This window comes from Geotrypetes seraphini, chromosome 1 (genome assembly GCF_902459505.1).
Source record: "Geotrypetes seraphini chromosome 1, aGeoSer1.1, whole genome shotgun sequence".
NCBI lineage: Eukaryota > Metazoa > Chordata > Amphibia > Gymnophiona > Dermophiidae > Geotrypetes > Geotrypetes seraphini.
Genome location: NC_047084.1, coordinates 299339067 through 299355120, shown reverse-complemented (window position 1 = coordinate 299355120; position 16054 = coordinate 299339067). Strand labels below are relative to the sequence as shown.

The 16054-nt window shown below is 35.8% G+C and overlaps 1 protein-coding gene across 4 annotated transcripts in view; it reads right to left on the bottom strand.

The window, feature by feature from the left end:
• The window catches only part of WDR54 (WD repeat domain 54), a 91113-nt gene that overhangs the window by 48665 nt on the left and 26394 nt on the right, over positions 1 to 16054 (bottom strand). For all 4 annotated transcript variants that reach the window (XM_033954451.1, XM_033954459.1, XM_033954469.1 and 1 more), the window contains 2 exons: positions 14188 to 14254; positions 8453 to 8509 (listed from right to left, as the gene is read on the bottom strand). In XM_033954451.1, coding sequence (XP_033810342.1) covers positions 8453 to 8509; positions 14188 to 14254 — 124 coding nt within the window. The remainder of the gene's footprint in view (positions 1 to 8452; positions 8510 to 14187; positions 14255 to 16054) is intronic.

Here is a 16054-nt window from a genome sequence, read left to right as displayed (position 1 = left end):
GCATTCCAGGTGTCCACCACTCGTTGTGTGAAGCAGAACTTCCTGATATTTGTCTTGAACTTGTCCCCCCTTAGCTTCAGCCAATGTCCTCTTGTCCGTGCCACATTGGACATTGTAAATAACGTTTTTTCCTGCTTTATTTTGTCGATTCCTTTCAGTATTTTGAATGTCTCGATCATATCCCCTCGTAGTCTCCTTTTCTCAAGGGAGAACAACCCCAGTCTCTTATGTCTTTCCTCGTAATCCAGGTTCTCCATACCTTTCACCAGCTTTGTTGCTAGTCTCTGCACCCTCTCTAGCAGTTTGATATCCTTCTTTAGGTATGGAGACCAATTGTGGACGCAGTATTCCAAGTGTGGTCTGACCATCGCTCTATAAAGCGGCATTATGACTTTCTCCGATCTACTCGTGATTCCCTTCTTTATCATGCCTAGCATTCTATTTGCGTTCTTCGCTGCCGCCGCACATTGCACCGACAGTGTCCTATCAATTAATACTCCCAGGTCCCTTTCCTGTTCAGATTTTCCCAGAGTTGCACCTGACATACTATACTTGTGTTCCTTATTTAGAATATTGTGTACAATTCTGGAGGCCACACCTTCAAAAAAGACATAAAAAGGATGGAGTCTGTCCAGAGGAAGCTACTAAAATGGTGTGTGGTCTTCATCATAAGGAATATGGGGACAGACTTAAAGATCTTAATCTGTATACTTTGGAAGAAAGGCGGGAGAGGGGAGATATCATAGAGAAGTTTAAATGTAAATGCACCTGAGTCAAGTCTCTTTCATTTGAAAGGAAACTCTGCAATGAGAGGGCATAGGATGAAGTTAAAAGGTGATAGGCTCTGGAGTAATCTAAGGAAATACTTATTTTATAGAAAGGGTGGTAGATGTGTGGAACAGTCTCCTGGAAGAGGTAGTAGAGACAGAGTCTGTCTGAATTCAAGAGGCCCTGGATCTCTAGGAGAGAGAAAGAGATAATGATTACTGCGGCTGGGCAGACTAGATGGGCTATTTGGCTTTTGTTTGCTATCATGTTTCTATAGCCTCAGCACCCTGAGGTTGTGGGTTCAAATCCCATACTGCTCCTTGTGACTCTGGGCAAATCACTCAATCCTTCATTACCCCAGGTACATTAGATAGATTGTAAGCCCACCGGGACAATTAGGGAAAATGTTTGAGTACCTGATTTTAAACCGCTTAGATAACTTTGATAGGCGGTATAAACTAAACTAAATTATGGAGTAAATAGTATATTCTCTCTGAATACATTTTGAGTGACTTTGTGATAGGTTTATTTTAACATCACTTATAAGCTCTCTCTTATCTTGTAGGTGTGCTGAGTTGAATCACACTTGGAAAAAAGTACTTATCATTAGAACTCTTTTCCTTTTTTTTTTTTTATTTTCAAGTTTTAAATAAAGTGTACAAAATATTAAAATACAATTGATAAATACACAATATCACTTTTATATCTAATACATCATATTCTAAATATATTTTTCCCCCTCTCCCTCCCCCCACCCTTCTATTATTTTTTAATCATATATTACATATTATATATCATATTATAGTCTATTATGTAAAAATTATTTTCACTACCCCCCCTCTATGTGTGTCACAAAGAAGATATTTAAAAGAAGAAAAGAAGAAGAAAAATCCTACTATTTATTCATTGCAATATTTTGTCAATGGCCCCCATATTTTTATAAATTTAGTATATGTCCCTCTTTGTATTGCTATTGTTCTTTCCATTTTAAATATATGACATATTGTATTCCACCAAAATGTATAATTTAGGTTATTATAATTCTTCCAATTATTGGTTATATGTTGAATGGCAACCCCTGTCATTATTAATAAAAGCTTGTTATTTTCTGGTGAAATTTGACTTTTTTTCCTCATCATCATTCCAAATAATACTGTATCATATGATATTGCTATATGATTTTCCATCAATTTATTAATTTGTGGCCAAATTGAATTCCAAAAAGTTTTAATGTAGGGACAATGATACAGTAAGTGATCTAATGTCCCTGGTTCCAGATTACAGTGCCAGCATTTATTGGACTTAGAACTGTCTAATTTTTGCAAACGTGTAGGGGTCCAAAAAGCTCTATGTAATAAAAAGAACCAAGTTTGTCTCATAGATGCTGACACTGTACATCTCATTCTCCAAGACCAAATTTGTGGCCATTGAGATGCATTAATTTGATGCTTAATCTCAATGCTCCAAATATCTCTTAGACCATTTTTTGGTTTTTTATTCAAATATCCAGATATTAATTTATACCACAATGCGGCTTGATGTCCTAGGAAGTCTGCTTGAAAACATAAGAACTTTAAACTATATTGATTATTCAATGTTTTCCATTCAGGGAACCCAACCTGAATGGCCTGCTTCAATTGCAACCATTTAAAACTTTGTGTTTTACTAAGACCAAATCTATGTTGCAATTGTGAAAAATCCAGCAGTTTACCTTCTGAAATAACGTCATCTAGAGATCTAATGCCTGCAATAATCCAGTTCTTCCAAAGGATTTGAGCTCCGCCAATTTTGATCTTGGAGTTTATCCATAAAGATTGATTAGTTGATTTGTTTATTGGGATAGGTGTTAATTTACTAATAAATCTCAACGTTTTCCAAGTATCCATTAATATTTTATTTTCTCTATATCTTCTAGGCATGTTAATACTTGGAAGGTGAACTAAATTTAGGGGAAACATAAGGCGCCATTCCAAATATAACCAATCTGGTGCATTATCTATAAGTTCTGGGAGGATCCAATACATACCCTGACGTAGAATATAGGCTTGATGGTACCTATAAAAATTTGGAAAATTTACCCCTCCCTCCTTAATTGATTTTTGCAAAGTTACTAAAGCTATTCTAGGTGTTCTACCAAGCCAAAGAAATTTCGTTAAAATGCTATTAATCTTTTTATAAAAGGACCCCTAAAATAAATAGGTATCATACTCATTTGGTAGCAAACTACAGGCAAAATCATCATTTTAATAGTTTGAACTCTCCCCCACCAAGAAATATGTAAAGGGTTCCATTGCTCACACAATTCCGTAACTTTTTTTAATACAAATTTTTCATTTTCTTTTACGGTATCTTCAATTGTATTTTTAACTTGAATGCCAAGATATTTAAATCCTTCTTCCTTCCATATGAACGGAAAATCTTTAAATATTCCTTTTACACAATGAACATTTAAGGGTATAATTTCAGATTTATTCCAATTAATTTTATAACCTGAAAATTTACCAAACTTATCAATTAATTCTAATAAAGAAGATAAGGTAGATTCTGGATTTTTCAAATAAAGCAAAATATCATCAGCATAAGCCGAAATTTTATATTCCATATCTGAGTATGGAATACCCTGTATCTCCCCCGTTTGCTGTATTGCTAACAATAAGGGTTCTAATATAACATCAAATAACAAAGGAGATAAAGGACAACCTTGTCTAACTCCCCTCCGCAATTGAAATCTATCAGATATCATATTATTAATATTTAATCTTGCAATCGGGAAGCTATACAAAGTTTTTACCATTTGTATAAATCCAGAACCTATACCAAACCATTCTAAAGCTTGATACATAAAATTCCATTCTACCCTATCAAACGCTTTTTCTGCATCCAAGGAAACTGTAAAGGTCGGTTCATCTATTTTTTTTTATAAATTTAACATATGAAACAATAATCTAGAGTTATTAGAGGAATGTCTTTTAGCAACGAAACCCGTCTGATGCATATCTATAATATGTGGGAGAGCTTTGGCTAATCTCAAAGCCAAAATTTTCGCCAAAAGTTTATTATCCACATTTATTAAAGATATAGGCCTGTAGTTCGAAACCAAAGTAGGATCTTTATTTGGCTTAGGCAAAACAATTATTATTGATTCAGCCATAGTACCTTTGATATCACCTTTTATAAGTTGTGTTTGATATAAATTTAGTAAATGTGGGGAAAGGATATTTTGAAATGTTTTATAAAATTCTACTGTATAACCATCACCACCTGGAGCGGATCCAACTCTAAGAGATCTCAATGCTGTTTCTAATTCTTTTAATGATATAGGTTCATCTAAACTCCGTTTTATATGATCAGGAACTTTAGGTCCATTAATTAAATCTAAAAAATTTTTACCATCTTTTTGTCTCTCCAAATAAGGCTCGGAAGAATACAGATCTTTATAAAATTTTAGAAATTGTTTTAAAATTATATCTGTTTGATTTGTTATTGTACCGTTATCATCTTTTATCCCATTAACATTAGTTTTCCTTTTTTTTGCTTTAAGATAATTTGCCAATAATCTCCCCGCCTTATTAGAATTTCCATAATACACTGCTTGTTTGGAAAACAAATCTCTTCTTATCATTTTTGAAGATAATTCATTATATTTACCTTTTGCTTTCAAAAGAGCTTGCAATATCTCATTTTCCCATTTGTTTATCAATTTAGCTTCTAATATTTTGATTTCTTTTTCTAATTCTATATATTGAATTTTATTCTGTTTCCTAATAAAAGCTGAATATGATATAATATTACCCCTCATAGTTGCTTTAAATGCATCCCATACATTCTCAATAGATGTATCCTCCACTAAATTCATTTGAAAGAAATCATTAATTTGTGTTTTAAAATTTTCCAAAAATTTATCATCCACAAGCAGTGCATTATCAAATCTCCAAAGAGGTCTACCCTTTTCCAATTTATCCAATTGTAATTCTATCCATATTCCCGCATGATCCGAAATAATAATAGGATCTATGGAAGCTTTGAATCACCTGTTGCACTTCATTTGTTGAAACAAAAATATAATCTATTCTTGAAAATGATTTATGAACCTGTGAACAAAATGAAAACTCCTGATCATTAAAATGAAGAATACGCCAAATCACATGATTGAACCAAATTATCTAAACCTAAAGATTTTATACTTTTACTTGGTTTTTTATCCAATAATGGATCCATTACAGCATTAAAATCTCCAGCCACCACTAAATTAGAAGCAGCCAGTGGTAATAACATTCTGTAATTTTTTAAAAAATTCTGATTGATTCGAATTAGGGGCATATATATTAAACAACGTCAGGGCATTATTTCCCATACCTATATCAACATGTATCCATCTTCCATGTGGGTCTGAATTTATTACCTTAATTTTGGCCATACATTTTTTATTTATAAGAATTGCTACCCCTGCTTTTTTACCCTCTGCTGGAGCAAAAAAACATTCTTTTACCCACCCACCCGTTAGTTTCTGTGATTCTTTTGTATTAAGATGGGTCTCCTGCAGACAGTAAATGTCCGCATTTTGCTTTTTTAAAAATGTTAATACCTTTTTTCTTTTAATTACATGATTCAGGCCATTGACATTAATAGAATATATCTTAAAAGACATTATATATTTTAAAACTTATCAGTATAATCTTTTTCCCCTCTTCTTTCATATTTAAAATCCAAAAAATATTTTCTATGACACACATATTTACCCTTGAAGTATCCAATCCCTTATTTACTTTCTCTTTAATCATTCTAATAAATACCATCTTTTTCCCTCCCTTTCCCACCCAATATAATGACTGCTTAAGAACACACATTGGAACTGCAACCCAAACATTCCCCTCCCCTCTAGGCAACCAATATTCAATCAATATCCCCTTCTATCTATCTATATTAACCTTTAATATCTTTAGTCATTTTTTTACTTCTAACATTTCATTAATGTATCTATATCCATTCATCAATTTTTAATTTATATTTCCCTAGTATTATAGTTTACATCATAAAAATTTATCTTAAACATGTATTTAATATGGTATTGTTATTTTTCCTATATCTTATACTTTCTCTCTTTATATTTTTATTGTCTTTTCTTTAGTTCATGTTTTTCTTTCTTCAGTATTTCAATATCTCATTTTTTATAATTTTTCACAATATCATCAAAACCAATCTTGATATTTTATGTTAAAACGACATAGGTTCTGATTTTGAAAGAAAGGCTTTTAGTTTTTCTGGATCTTCAAAATACAAAGATTTATCTCCAGATGATACTCTCATTTTTGCCGGATAATATAATCCGTATTTAAAACCTTTTTCTTTTAGTTGAGGTCTCATGTCTAATAATCTCTTTCTTTTATTTGCTGTGTTTTTAGCAAAATCCGGCAAAAAACATATTCTGGATCCTTTGTAATTTAGATTTTTGTCTTTCTTGGCAGCATTTAATATTTCTAGTGCTTGTTGGTATCTAAGCATTTTGAATATTATTGGTCTTGGCCTACCTTGATTTTCTACATTTTTTGCTGGGATCCTATGCGCTCTTTCTATTTCTAGTGGTTGTTTTAAATCCAGTTGTATTATTTTTGGAATTAAGTTTTCTAGAAAATGTATAGCATTTTTCCCTTCTAAATTTTCTTGTATTCCAAAAAGTTTAATATTTTTCCTTCTTCCTCGATTTTCATAGTCTTCCAGTTGATCTTTCAATTTATTCAATTCCAGACTGTCATTTTTGCATCTGTTTGCTTCACCTTCTATGACCTCCATTTTAGTTTCTAAGACAGTTGTTCTTTTATTATTTACTTCCATTTGTCTGTGGATGTTTAGTATTTCTTCCTTCATTTCAGCCATATTGGTTACAGTTTCCTTAAGCATTTGTTTAATTTGTCTCAGTTCTTCCATAACTTCTGCTTTACTCAATATATCAGGTTCTTCAGCAGGAAGTGGGATCTTACTTGGTGTAATTTGATCCTGCTTCTGCCTTTTTGCTGACATACCAGCTTCATTTTTATTTTGTCTGGTACTTGCCATGCTGTTGCTCTTCTTTTTTCTTGGATTTTATTTTTTCACAGTTGTTAGGAGACACAAAAATTTCTGTCAGTCACAATTTTCAGTAGTTTGTCTTTGATATCTTGCTACACCAGCTTAGAAGAAAAAAAGGTGATGAAATATCAGATCTTTTTAACTCTCTTTTCTTAGGTTTTGTTTCAGTTTTGGCGGTACTAATTTTTCTTCACAGTGATCTTTTAAATCCTGTATACCTTCACACCGTTAGCAACTTGTTCTTGTTGTCGCGCTGCTCCAGCACTGAGAAGACTGTAAATGTCTGTCAGTCACACCATCAACAATTTATCCAGAGATAATAACCGATGAAAGAGAAACTGATCCCCCTTTTTTTTTTTGCCTTCCTCTCTCAGGGCTTCGTTCTAACTTCGGCGGCACAAGTTTTCTCAACAATTTTTTTCTGTCAGTTATCTGCCCCGATGCCGCGCCGATTCACCGCTGAGAAAAAAAAAAAACGGCAATCTTACTTTTAATTCTCCTCTCTCAGGATCTATCTCAGTTTCGGCGGAGGAGATTAATATCAGTCGGCCACTATTTCAATTTCACTTATTTTCTCCGAAATCAACAATAAAGGGATAATTTTTCAATAACTGTTACCTAGTTGATGTCACACAGCACAGGAAAAAACCGTCTCTTTATTCCCAGGATTTTGCTTCAAACCGGCAGAGGAGGGCTACATCCAAATGCCATATTATCGGACTGACAGGCATCAGCTTTCCACCTAAATCAGTCCAAAGGGGGAAACTCTTCTCTCTTCCCCTCTGTCGTCGGGTAGCTCAATGCCAGTCCACCGCGATCTTCAAGCTCCTTCAAACCTCGTCTGTCACCTAGCCCTCAACACCGCATCGCTCCCGCACAGAGAAAAAACGGCACTTTCACCTCTTGGATTTTTTCCTCTCAGGTTTCACTTCCGTCTCAGCGAAGGAGGTCAATATCGATCTGTCACAAATTCAGTACCGAAAGAAATTATTTCTTGATGAAATCTGTAATAAGGGGGTAATTTTTTTTTATTAATTGTTGCCTAGTTGAAGAGGAGCGTCGCAATCACACGTCCATTTGTGTTCGCGTTAAGCCACGCCCCCCAGAACTCTTTTCCTTGATAATTATGCCACTACTTGTAGAATGTTTCACTTGTACTTATGTTGACATTTTTTGTAATAAGGATTCACCATTCAGAATGCTTTCTTTTATATTAATTGATTTACTTAATGTTTAATAGTATTTTTATGTATACTGCTTATTTATAAATTATTTAATTTTTTTCATAATTATGATTACTTTATTCTTGAGTCATTATATTTTATGTTTAATTTGCATGTTTGTACCACCAAGAAATTATGCTCTTTGTATGAAATTATGAATTGGCTTTTGGATCTCTTTTAATAGTTATGTTATAAAACAAAAAAACATCAAATGAATAAGGACTATGTTCATTTTTAGATTTATACCCCTGATGTAGCCCATGTTTGGGCAAAACATTGCCCAAATTGGGTGTTTTTAAGTTGTCTTTTGAATAAAGAATTATTTCTACATTTTACTTGGGATCCATTCCTTTCCTGTATAATTTATGAAGAGGTCATGACCAGCACTAATTTACCAACACAGATGTAGTGTCCACTCGCAGCAGCAATTCCTCGAGCAAACACCGCCTGAGCTGAAAGAAAACAGTAAACACATGGTCATAATCCTATAGGCATGTTAGTTCTCAAGAAAGACTTAGGGCTCCTTTTATTAAGCTGCGTTAGCGTTTTTAGCGCATGCAGCATTTTAACACATGCTAAACCCATGCCACGCGGCTAGAACTAATGCCAGCTCAATGCTGGCGTTAAGGTCTAGCGCGCGTTTCCACGCGTTAAAGCCCTAATGCGGCTTAGTAAAAGGAGCCCTTAATTACAAGCTCTAAAGTTACTGAAGTAATTTTCTTTAAAGTTTGACCAAGAGCCTTCTCTCTGAATGGAGCTTACAAAGAATACTAGTATTTGTTATCTCATATCCAGGGTTTGTTAATAAAGATGAAAAGTTCATACTAAAAATTAAGTCAGAGATTCTATTATTCCCTTCGTTCTTTAAGAGAGACGTTCAATAATTTATCTACACGAATATGACAAAAAGTAGCAAATATGTTGAAACATGTCTGTGCATGTCGTGACATGTCTCAAGGTTATTCATGCACAGTTGTGGCTCAGGGTGAGTCTAACATTCCAAAAGACAGGACATCAGGAAAGTCCTTGTGCAAATCAACTAAGAAACTGTTAGATTTGGACCACTGTCCATAAAATTTCTCACAAAAGAAGCGATATAGACAAAGGAGATCCATGAACACATGTCTGCACTTTATGGTGAGTCTTCCCCATTATCCTACAAAGTAAAATTTTGGAGCAAGCAGTTTAAGTGGAGTAGAGTCCATTAAAGATGATCCTTACACTGGACGGCCTATGGAAGCAACTTCCACAGAAATGCACAAGAAAGTCGAGGATTTAATTTTGTTAGACAGACGAATTAAAGTTTCCTGAATAGCTGAAGAAATGGGCATCTCGGCAAGTACAGTTTAGAAAATAATTCATGAAAAGTTGGGCATGTCCAAGGTTAGTGCAAGATGGGTTCAAAGAATGCTGATGCCATGTCAGAGAGGCACGAGGCTCTAGTGCTGTCAGAAAAACTTGGAAATGCTCCGTGAAGACCAAATGAATTTTTTTTCCATCATTTGGTGACTGGAGATGAGACTTTGGTCTATCACAGAGATCCTGAGTCTAAAATGGAGTCAATTCAGTGAAAGCACAAGTCATCCCCCACCCCAAAAAAGTTCAAGTCTGAAAAATCTGCAGGTAAAGTCATGGCAACTGTCTTCTGGGATGATGGACTTTTGCTTCTGGAGTTCATGCCACACAAGACAACCATAACTGGGGAGAGTTACACTAACATAATGATCGCTTTACGGGAGTCAATCAAAGAGAAAAGATGAAGAAAACACAGCAGGCGTGTTGCTTCTTCATGACAATGTGCTGGTGCACATGTCGCAACAATCACAGGCAGCCATCCAAGAATGTGGATTTCAGCAGCTGAACCATCCACCCTATAGTCCTGACCTGACTCCCTCGGATTATTTCCTGTTCCAAGTTTTAAAGAAATCTCTCCGTGGACACCAGTTTTCAAGAGATGAAGATATCAAGGAAACTGTGACTGGTTTGTAAGTCAAACAGAATTCTTTTCAAAGGGGTTAAAATTGCAGGAAAAGTGGATGAAGTGTATGGAGCTATCAGGGGACTATATTGAAAAATAAAACAAAAATTTGATAGGGCTTTTCTTTCCTACTGAGGTAGATAAATTATTGAATGCCTCTCATATTAAAATTTGTGACACACTTACCACAAAATGCTTCAGGAGACTTATAACCACACATATACAAAACAAATGAAACAATAAAAAAACATACATCAAACTTACACGGGTCATTACAAATATACAGTAACAATAAAACAAAACAAAAAAATGAAAATAAAAGCAATAATACATTCAAGTATTAAAAATTAGTGAGTGTTGTCCTGAGAACACATAGCCAAAAGATAAACCCCAAAACCAAATGAGTAAATTTTCTGCAATCTTAGGAAATATTTTCTATTATCTTAATGTAATTAAATTTAAATCTGCCATCTTTGGCATCCTGACATTTTAAATTTGCATGTTCTTTAGCCATTGTTTTGTAATGAATAAACACCATTTTCTTAACATTATTTATGATTTGAAGGGAATGGGGAGGGTTTATATAAATGAAAAAAAAAATAAAAATAAAAATGTAAAAAAGAAATATGACAAAGATTGATTCAATTAAATAATTGTATGGAAAGGGAGGAGGGAAGAAGGGTTTAGATATATATACCTTTGTTATGATCTTGATAGATTTATCAAGTGATGTTAGTAAATCTATGTATTACTTATATTGTGCACTTGCTGAAAGTTTAAAAATGAATAAAGAATTATAAAAAAAAAAATAAAATAAAATAAATAAATAAATAAATTTAAATCTGGAGTTGCCATTCAACAGATTACATTCAATTGGAAAAATCAGAACAGATTAAATTACAGTTTCTGGTGGAGTTCTGTATGTCATACATATAAAATGGAAAGAACATTAGCAATACAGAGGATATTTTGGTAAATTTCAAAAGGTTTGGGGACCATTAACAGAATTTTGTAATGAGCAATAAACATTTTCCCCAAATAAGATAATTGAAATGAGGGGATGGGAATGGGTGGGTGGGATGGTATTTTTTAATATTTTATTACATCATATAATGTATAATATAATATATGGATATTTTTGATGTATTAGGGATGGAAGGGTGGTTAAATTTCATGATTTTCAGATGATATAGCAAATCAAGTGATGTTTTACAATTCAAATGTTATTTCCTGTTACACTTGATGTAAGTTATAAAAACGAATTAAAATTTAAAAATAAATAAATAAATTTAAATCTCTATCAATTGAATATGAAAAGTCATACTCTTATCACTCAAGCTGTCCCTTGGGTTGACAGGGGCTGGAGATGTTACAAAGGCACATCTTCTGGAAGGCAGGGAGTTCTAACCGCTGCTGAACAGTAACACTTAGGGCTCCTTTTACAAAGGTATGCTAAGCATTTTAGCACACTCACCAAATTAGTGCGCGATAGCCGAAAATCTATTGCCTGCTCAAAAGGAGGCGGTAGTGGCTATCGCACGCTATTCCGCGCATTAAGGCCCTAACGTGCCTTGTAAAAGGAGCCCTTAATGGCTGTCATGATAGCCATTGGGTTTCAGAAGAAAATCCACAGCTCTCAGGAGGCAGAATGCTACTCTAATGGCTGGTCAAGAAAACCCCCCATATAACCTCAAAGGGAAAAAAAAAAATGAAGGCTGTTGAGCTAAAAAAATAATTCAGTGCATTTATATAGTTATAAAAAAAATAAAGAAAAGATGAACGATATTAGTGCTAAGTGAAAGGCCTAGGAAGAAGACTGATGAAACTATGAAGCCAAGAAACAGAATAATTTGGAGCATAAAACTAGTACTGCTGCTTTGACTGTGAAGACAGTGTATTATAATCAACTAAACACCAAATATAGATGTTAAGAATGAAATATAGGCAAATTTCCATACAACAGTGAGCACAATGGTTTGTTAGATCAGAGGTTACCAACACGTGGTACGTGTACCACAAGGGGTACATGGCATCACATGGGTCTCCCACTCTCCTCGCTCCTCACAACCCTGGTGGAGCCATTGTCATCATCGTCATTGCTGCCAGTGCAATTAATTTTGCCTCTTGTGTTGGAGATCAGACTGCGCTTCCACTGTATTCTCTGTTTTGCTTCAACAGGTTAACAGCACTGACTCATACATGGCTAGAGAATGACACGGGGACAAATTTGTCCTCATCCACCTACACAAATAGTTGCATTTTCCTACATAAAAAGTTTACTTTTATTGGTACCTTCAGATTGATTTCCAAAGTATTCAATACGTAAGAACATAAGAATAGCCATACTGTGTCACACCAATGGTCCATCTCTTTCCAACAGTGACCAGTCCATGACATAAGCACCAGGCAGAAACCCAAATAGTAGCAACATTTCATACTACTGATCCCAGATCAAGCAGTGGCTTCCCCCATGTCTGTCTCAATAGCAGACTATAGGTTCTTCCTCCAGGAACTTATCCAAACCTTTTTTAAACTCAGCTATGCTGTTACCACATCCTTTTCCTCCTCCTATTTGTTTTAAAAGCATTTCCATGTAACTTCATTGAGTGTCCCTCAGTCTTTGGAACATAAGAATAGCCTTAATGGGTCAGACCAAAGGTCCATTCTCACAGTGACCAATCCAGGTCACTAGTACCTGGCCAAAACCCAAAAAGTACCAACATTCCATGCTACTGATCCAGGGCAAGCAGAGGCTTGCCCCATGTCTTTCTCAATAACAGACTATGGACTTTTCCTCTAGGAAACTGTCCAGACCCTTCTGAAAACCAGCTACACTATCCACTCTTACCACAACCTCTGGTAATGCGTTCCAGAGCTTAATTTTTCTGAGTGAAAAAATATTTCCTCCTATTGGTTCTAAAAGTATTTCTCTGTAACTTCATCGAGTGTCCCTTAGTCTCTGTAATTTTTAACGGAGTGAAAGATCAATCCACTTGTACCTGTTCTACTCCACTCAGGATTTTGTAGACTTCAATCATATCTTCCCTCAGCCGTCTCTTTTCCATCCCCTTTATCATCTTAAGTCACTCTTCTTTGAACCTTTTCTAGTGCTGCTATATCTTTCTTGAGATAAGGAGACCAGAACTGAATGCAATTCTCCAGGTGAGATTGCACCATGGAGTGATACAGAGGCATTAGAACATCTCTTTTTTAATAATTCCTAGTATCTTGTTTGCTTTTTTGGCTGTCACCGAACATTAGGCAGAAGGTTTCATCATATTGTCTACAATGACACCCAGATCCTTTTCTTGGGCGCTAAACCCCAAGGTGGTCCCTAGCATCCAGCGACTGTGATTTGAGTTATTCTTCCCAATGTGCATCACTTTGCATTTGCCAATATTAAATTTCATCTGCCACTTGGATGCCCAGTCTTCCAATTTCCTAAGGTCTGCCTGCAATTTTTCACAATTTGCATGCATTTTAACAACTTTGGACAGTTTAGTGTCATCTGAAAATTTAATCACCTCACTTGTCATTCCAATTTCCAGATCATTTATAAATAAGTTAAATAGCACCGGTTGCAGTACAGATCTCTGCGGCATACCACTGTTTACTCTCCTTCATTGAGAAAAATGACCATTTAACCCTACCCTCTGTTTTCTATCCAATAACCAATTCCTAATCCACAACTGAACTTTGCCACCTATCCCATGACTCTTTAATTTTCTCAGGAGCCTCTCATGAGGAACTTTGTCAAAAGCTTTCTGAAAATCTAGATACACTACATCAACCGGCTCACCTTTATCCACATGTTTATTCACACCTTCAAAAAGCAAATTGGTGAAGCAAGATCTCCCTCAGCTGAATCCATGCTGACTCTGTCCCATTAAATCATGTTTGTCTATGTGTTGAACAATTTTATTTTTTATAATTATTTTCACCATTTTGCCCAGCACTGAAGTCAGGCTTACCGGTTTGTAATTTCCCAGATCTTCCCTGGAACCCTTTTTAAAAATAAGCATAACATTGACTACCCTCCAATCTTCAGGTACTTTTTCAAAGAGTAAAAAAATCAATTCATTCCCTGGCTAATCTTGTTGCAAAGCACAGATATAGAACTTTTGCTGAATGGATAATCTCCTCCATACATACCAGGTGGTGTTTCAAGGGCATCTAAAGCATGCCAGTAAACCATGATGGATCCATCTGACTCGTACATCTACAGAAAGAGAATACAAGATCAATTTAAATGGAAAGATTAGACACTTACCTTGATAAACTTCTTTCTAGTAAATAGGCACATCGTTCTGGAATAGATTGGTTATGAACCTCTGATCATGAGATCCTCTGTAGAGAGCCTCATTTACATTTTTTCACTTCGCATCCTCTCACTCTGGCCTGTCCTGTAACTTCTCAGTTTGTATCAGAGCAGATGGTCAGCCCTAGGGAAGAAATACAACAGGGAGGGGTACGGGGACTCTCCTCAAGAAACAAGTCTGATCTGCTCATATGACAACATATAACATGAAAAAATCATGAAACATTTAACCTTGTAATAAGATAGATGAACAAAGATGTTCTTGATCACATAAACCCAGAGTTGTCCCCGGAAGACAAGTTTACCAGACAGAAACTGACCAATTTTGGACATGTGATGAGGGTGAATTCACTAGAAAAGGAGGTGCTACACAGAATGGTTAGTGGTAAAAGGAAGCAGGGCTGGATATCATCAAAATGACACAGAAATGAGTATCAAGCAATTGAAAGAAGCCGTGGAAAACAGGGAAGCATGGCGAGGACTGGCCTACAGAGTATTCAAGGGTCAGTGATGACTGAATGGATAGTAGTAGTAGTAGTAATAATAAGGTAGAATGAACAGGCCACCTAAGTGCAACCTACACTAAGAGTTTTGGAGTTCTGAAAGATACTCCATAGTCTCTTCACAATAATAGTGGATCCCCCTATCCTTGAATGTACTGGACATAGGAAAGAAACAAAGTATCTGGTAATATGGACATGTCTGAGACAGCAAGCAAGCTAATGAACATCTGAAAGGGCAGGCTTCCAGAATGATGTGCTTATTTACTAGAAAGAAGATTATCAAGGTAAGTACCTAATCTTTCCTTCTAGTGCAATAGGTACATTGTTCTGGAACAGATGGGATGTATCAAAGCAGTCCCCTAGAATCTAGGGCAGGACAGATGAGCCTGCTGAAAGTACTGAAGATCTGAACATGGTAGCCAATTTGGCCACTACATCCACCCTATAAAACTTTGTGAAAGTATGGAGGGAGGACCATGTGGCTGCTCTACAAATTTCTTCAGGGCTAACTGCTCTAGATTCCACCCAGGAGGATGCTATGCTCCTAGTGAAATAGGCCTTATGGCTGCTAGCAATTGCTTTCCACTGCCAATGTAATCTGAAGAAATGGCCAAACAAATCCATCTAGAATGGACGCTTTTGAAGCTGGCCGGCTCCAACAGCTGGTACCCACTATCATAAAGAGATGATCCAATAGTCAAAACTCATTCATTATTTCCAGATAACACAATAACACTCTGTGAACATCCAGCAATTTCAGAGCTTTGTCACTCTTCTTGGACCCCGTGGGCATGAAGGCCGGCAACTGTACTTCCTGGTTGAGGTGGAAACTGGAGACTACCTTCGGCAAGAAAGAGGGGACTGTCCTCAGTGAAACCCCCATCTCCAAAACCCTGATGTGACCGCCACTAAAAATGCTTTTTTGACTGTCAGATCCATCAATGACACTGTCTCTAAAGGCTCATATGGAGCTCTACTGAGAGCCTGTAGAACAAGATTAAGACTCCATGTTGGAAAAAGTTGACATACTAGAGAATGCAGACGTAATGCTCCCTTCAAAAATCTGGACACATCTGAGTGAAAGACCAATGTCCTTCCATTAGTCTGAGATCTGAAGCATGAGAGACTGCTATCTGTACTTTGAGGGAGCCAACCACTAATCCTTTCTCAAGCCCTTCTTAAACAGTCAAAATAAAAA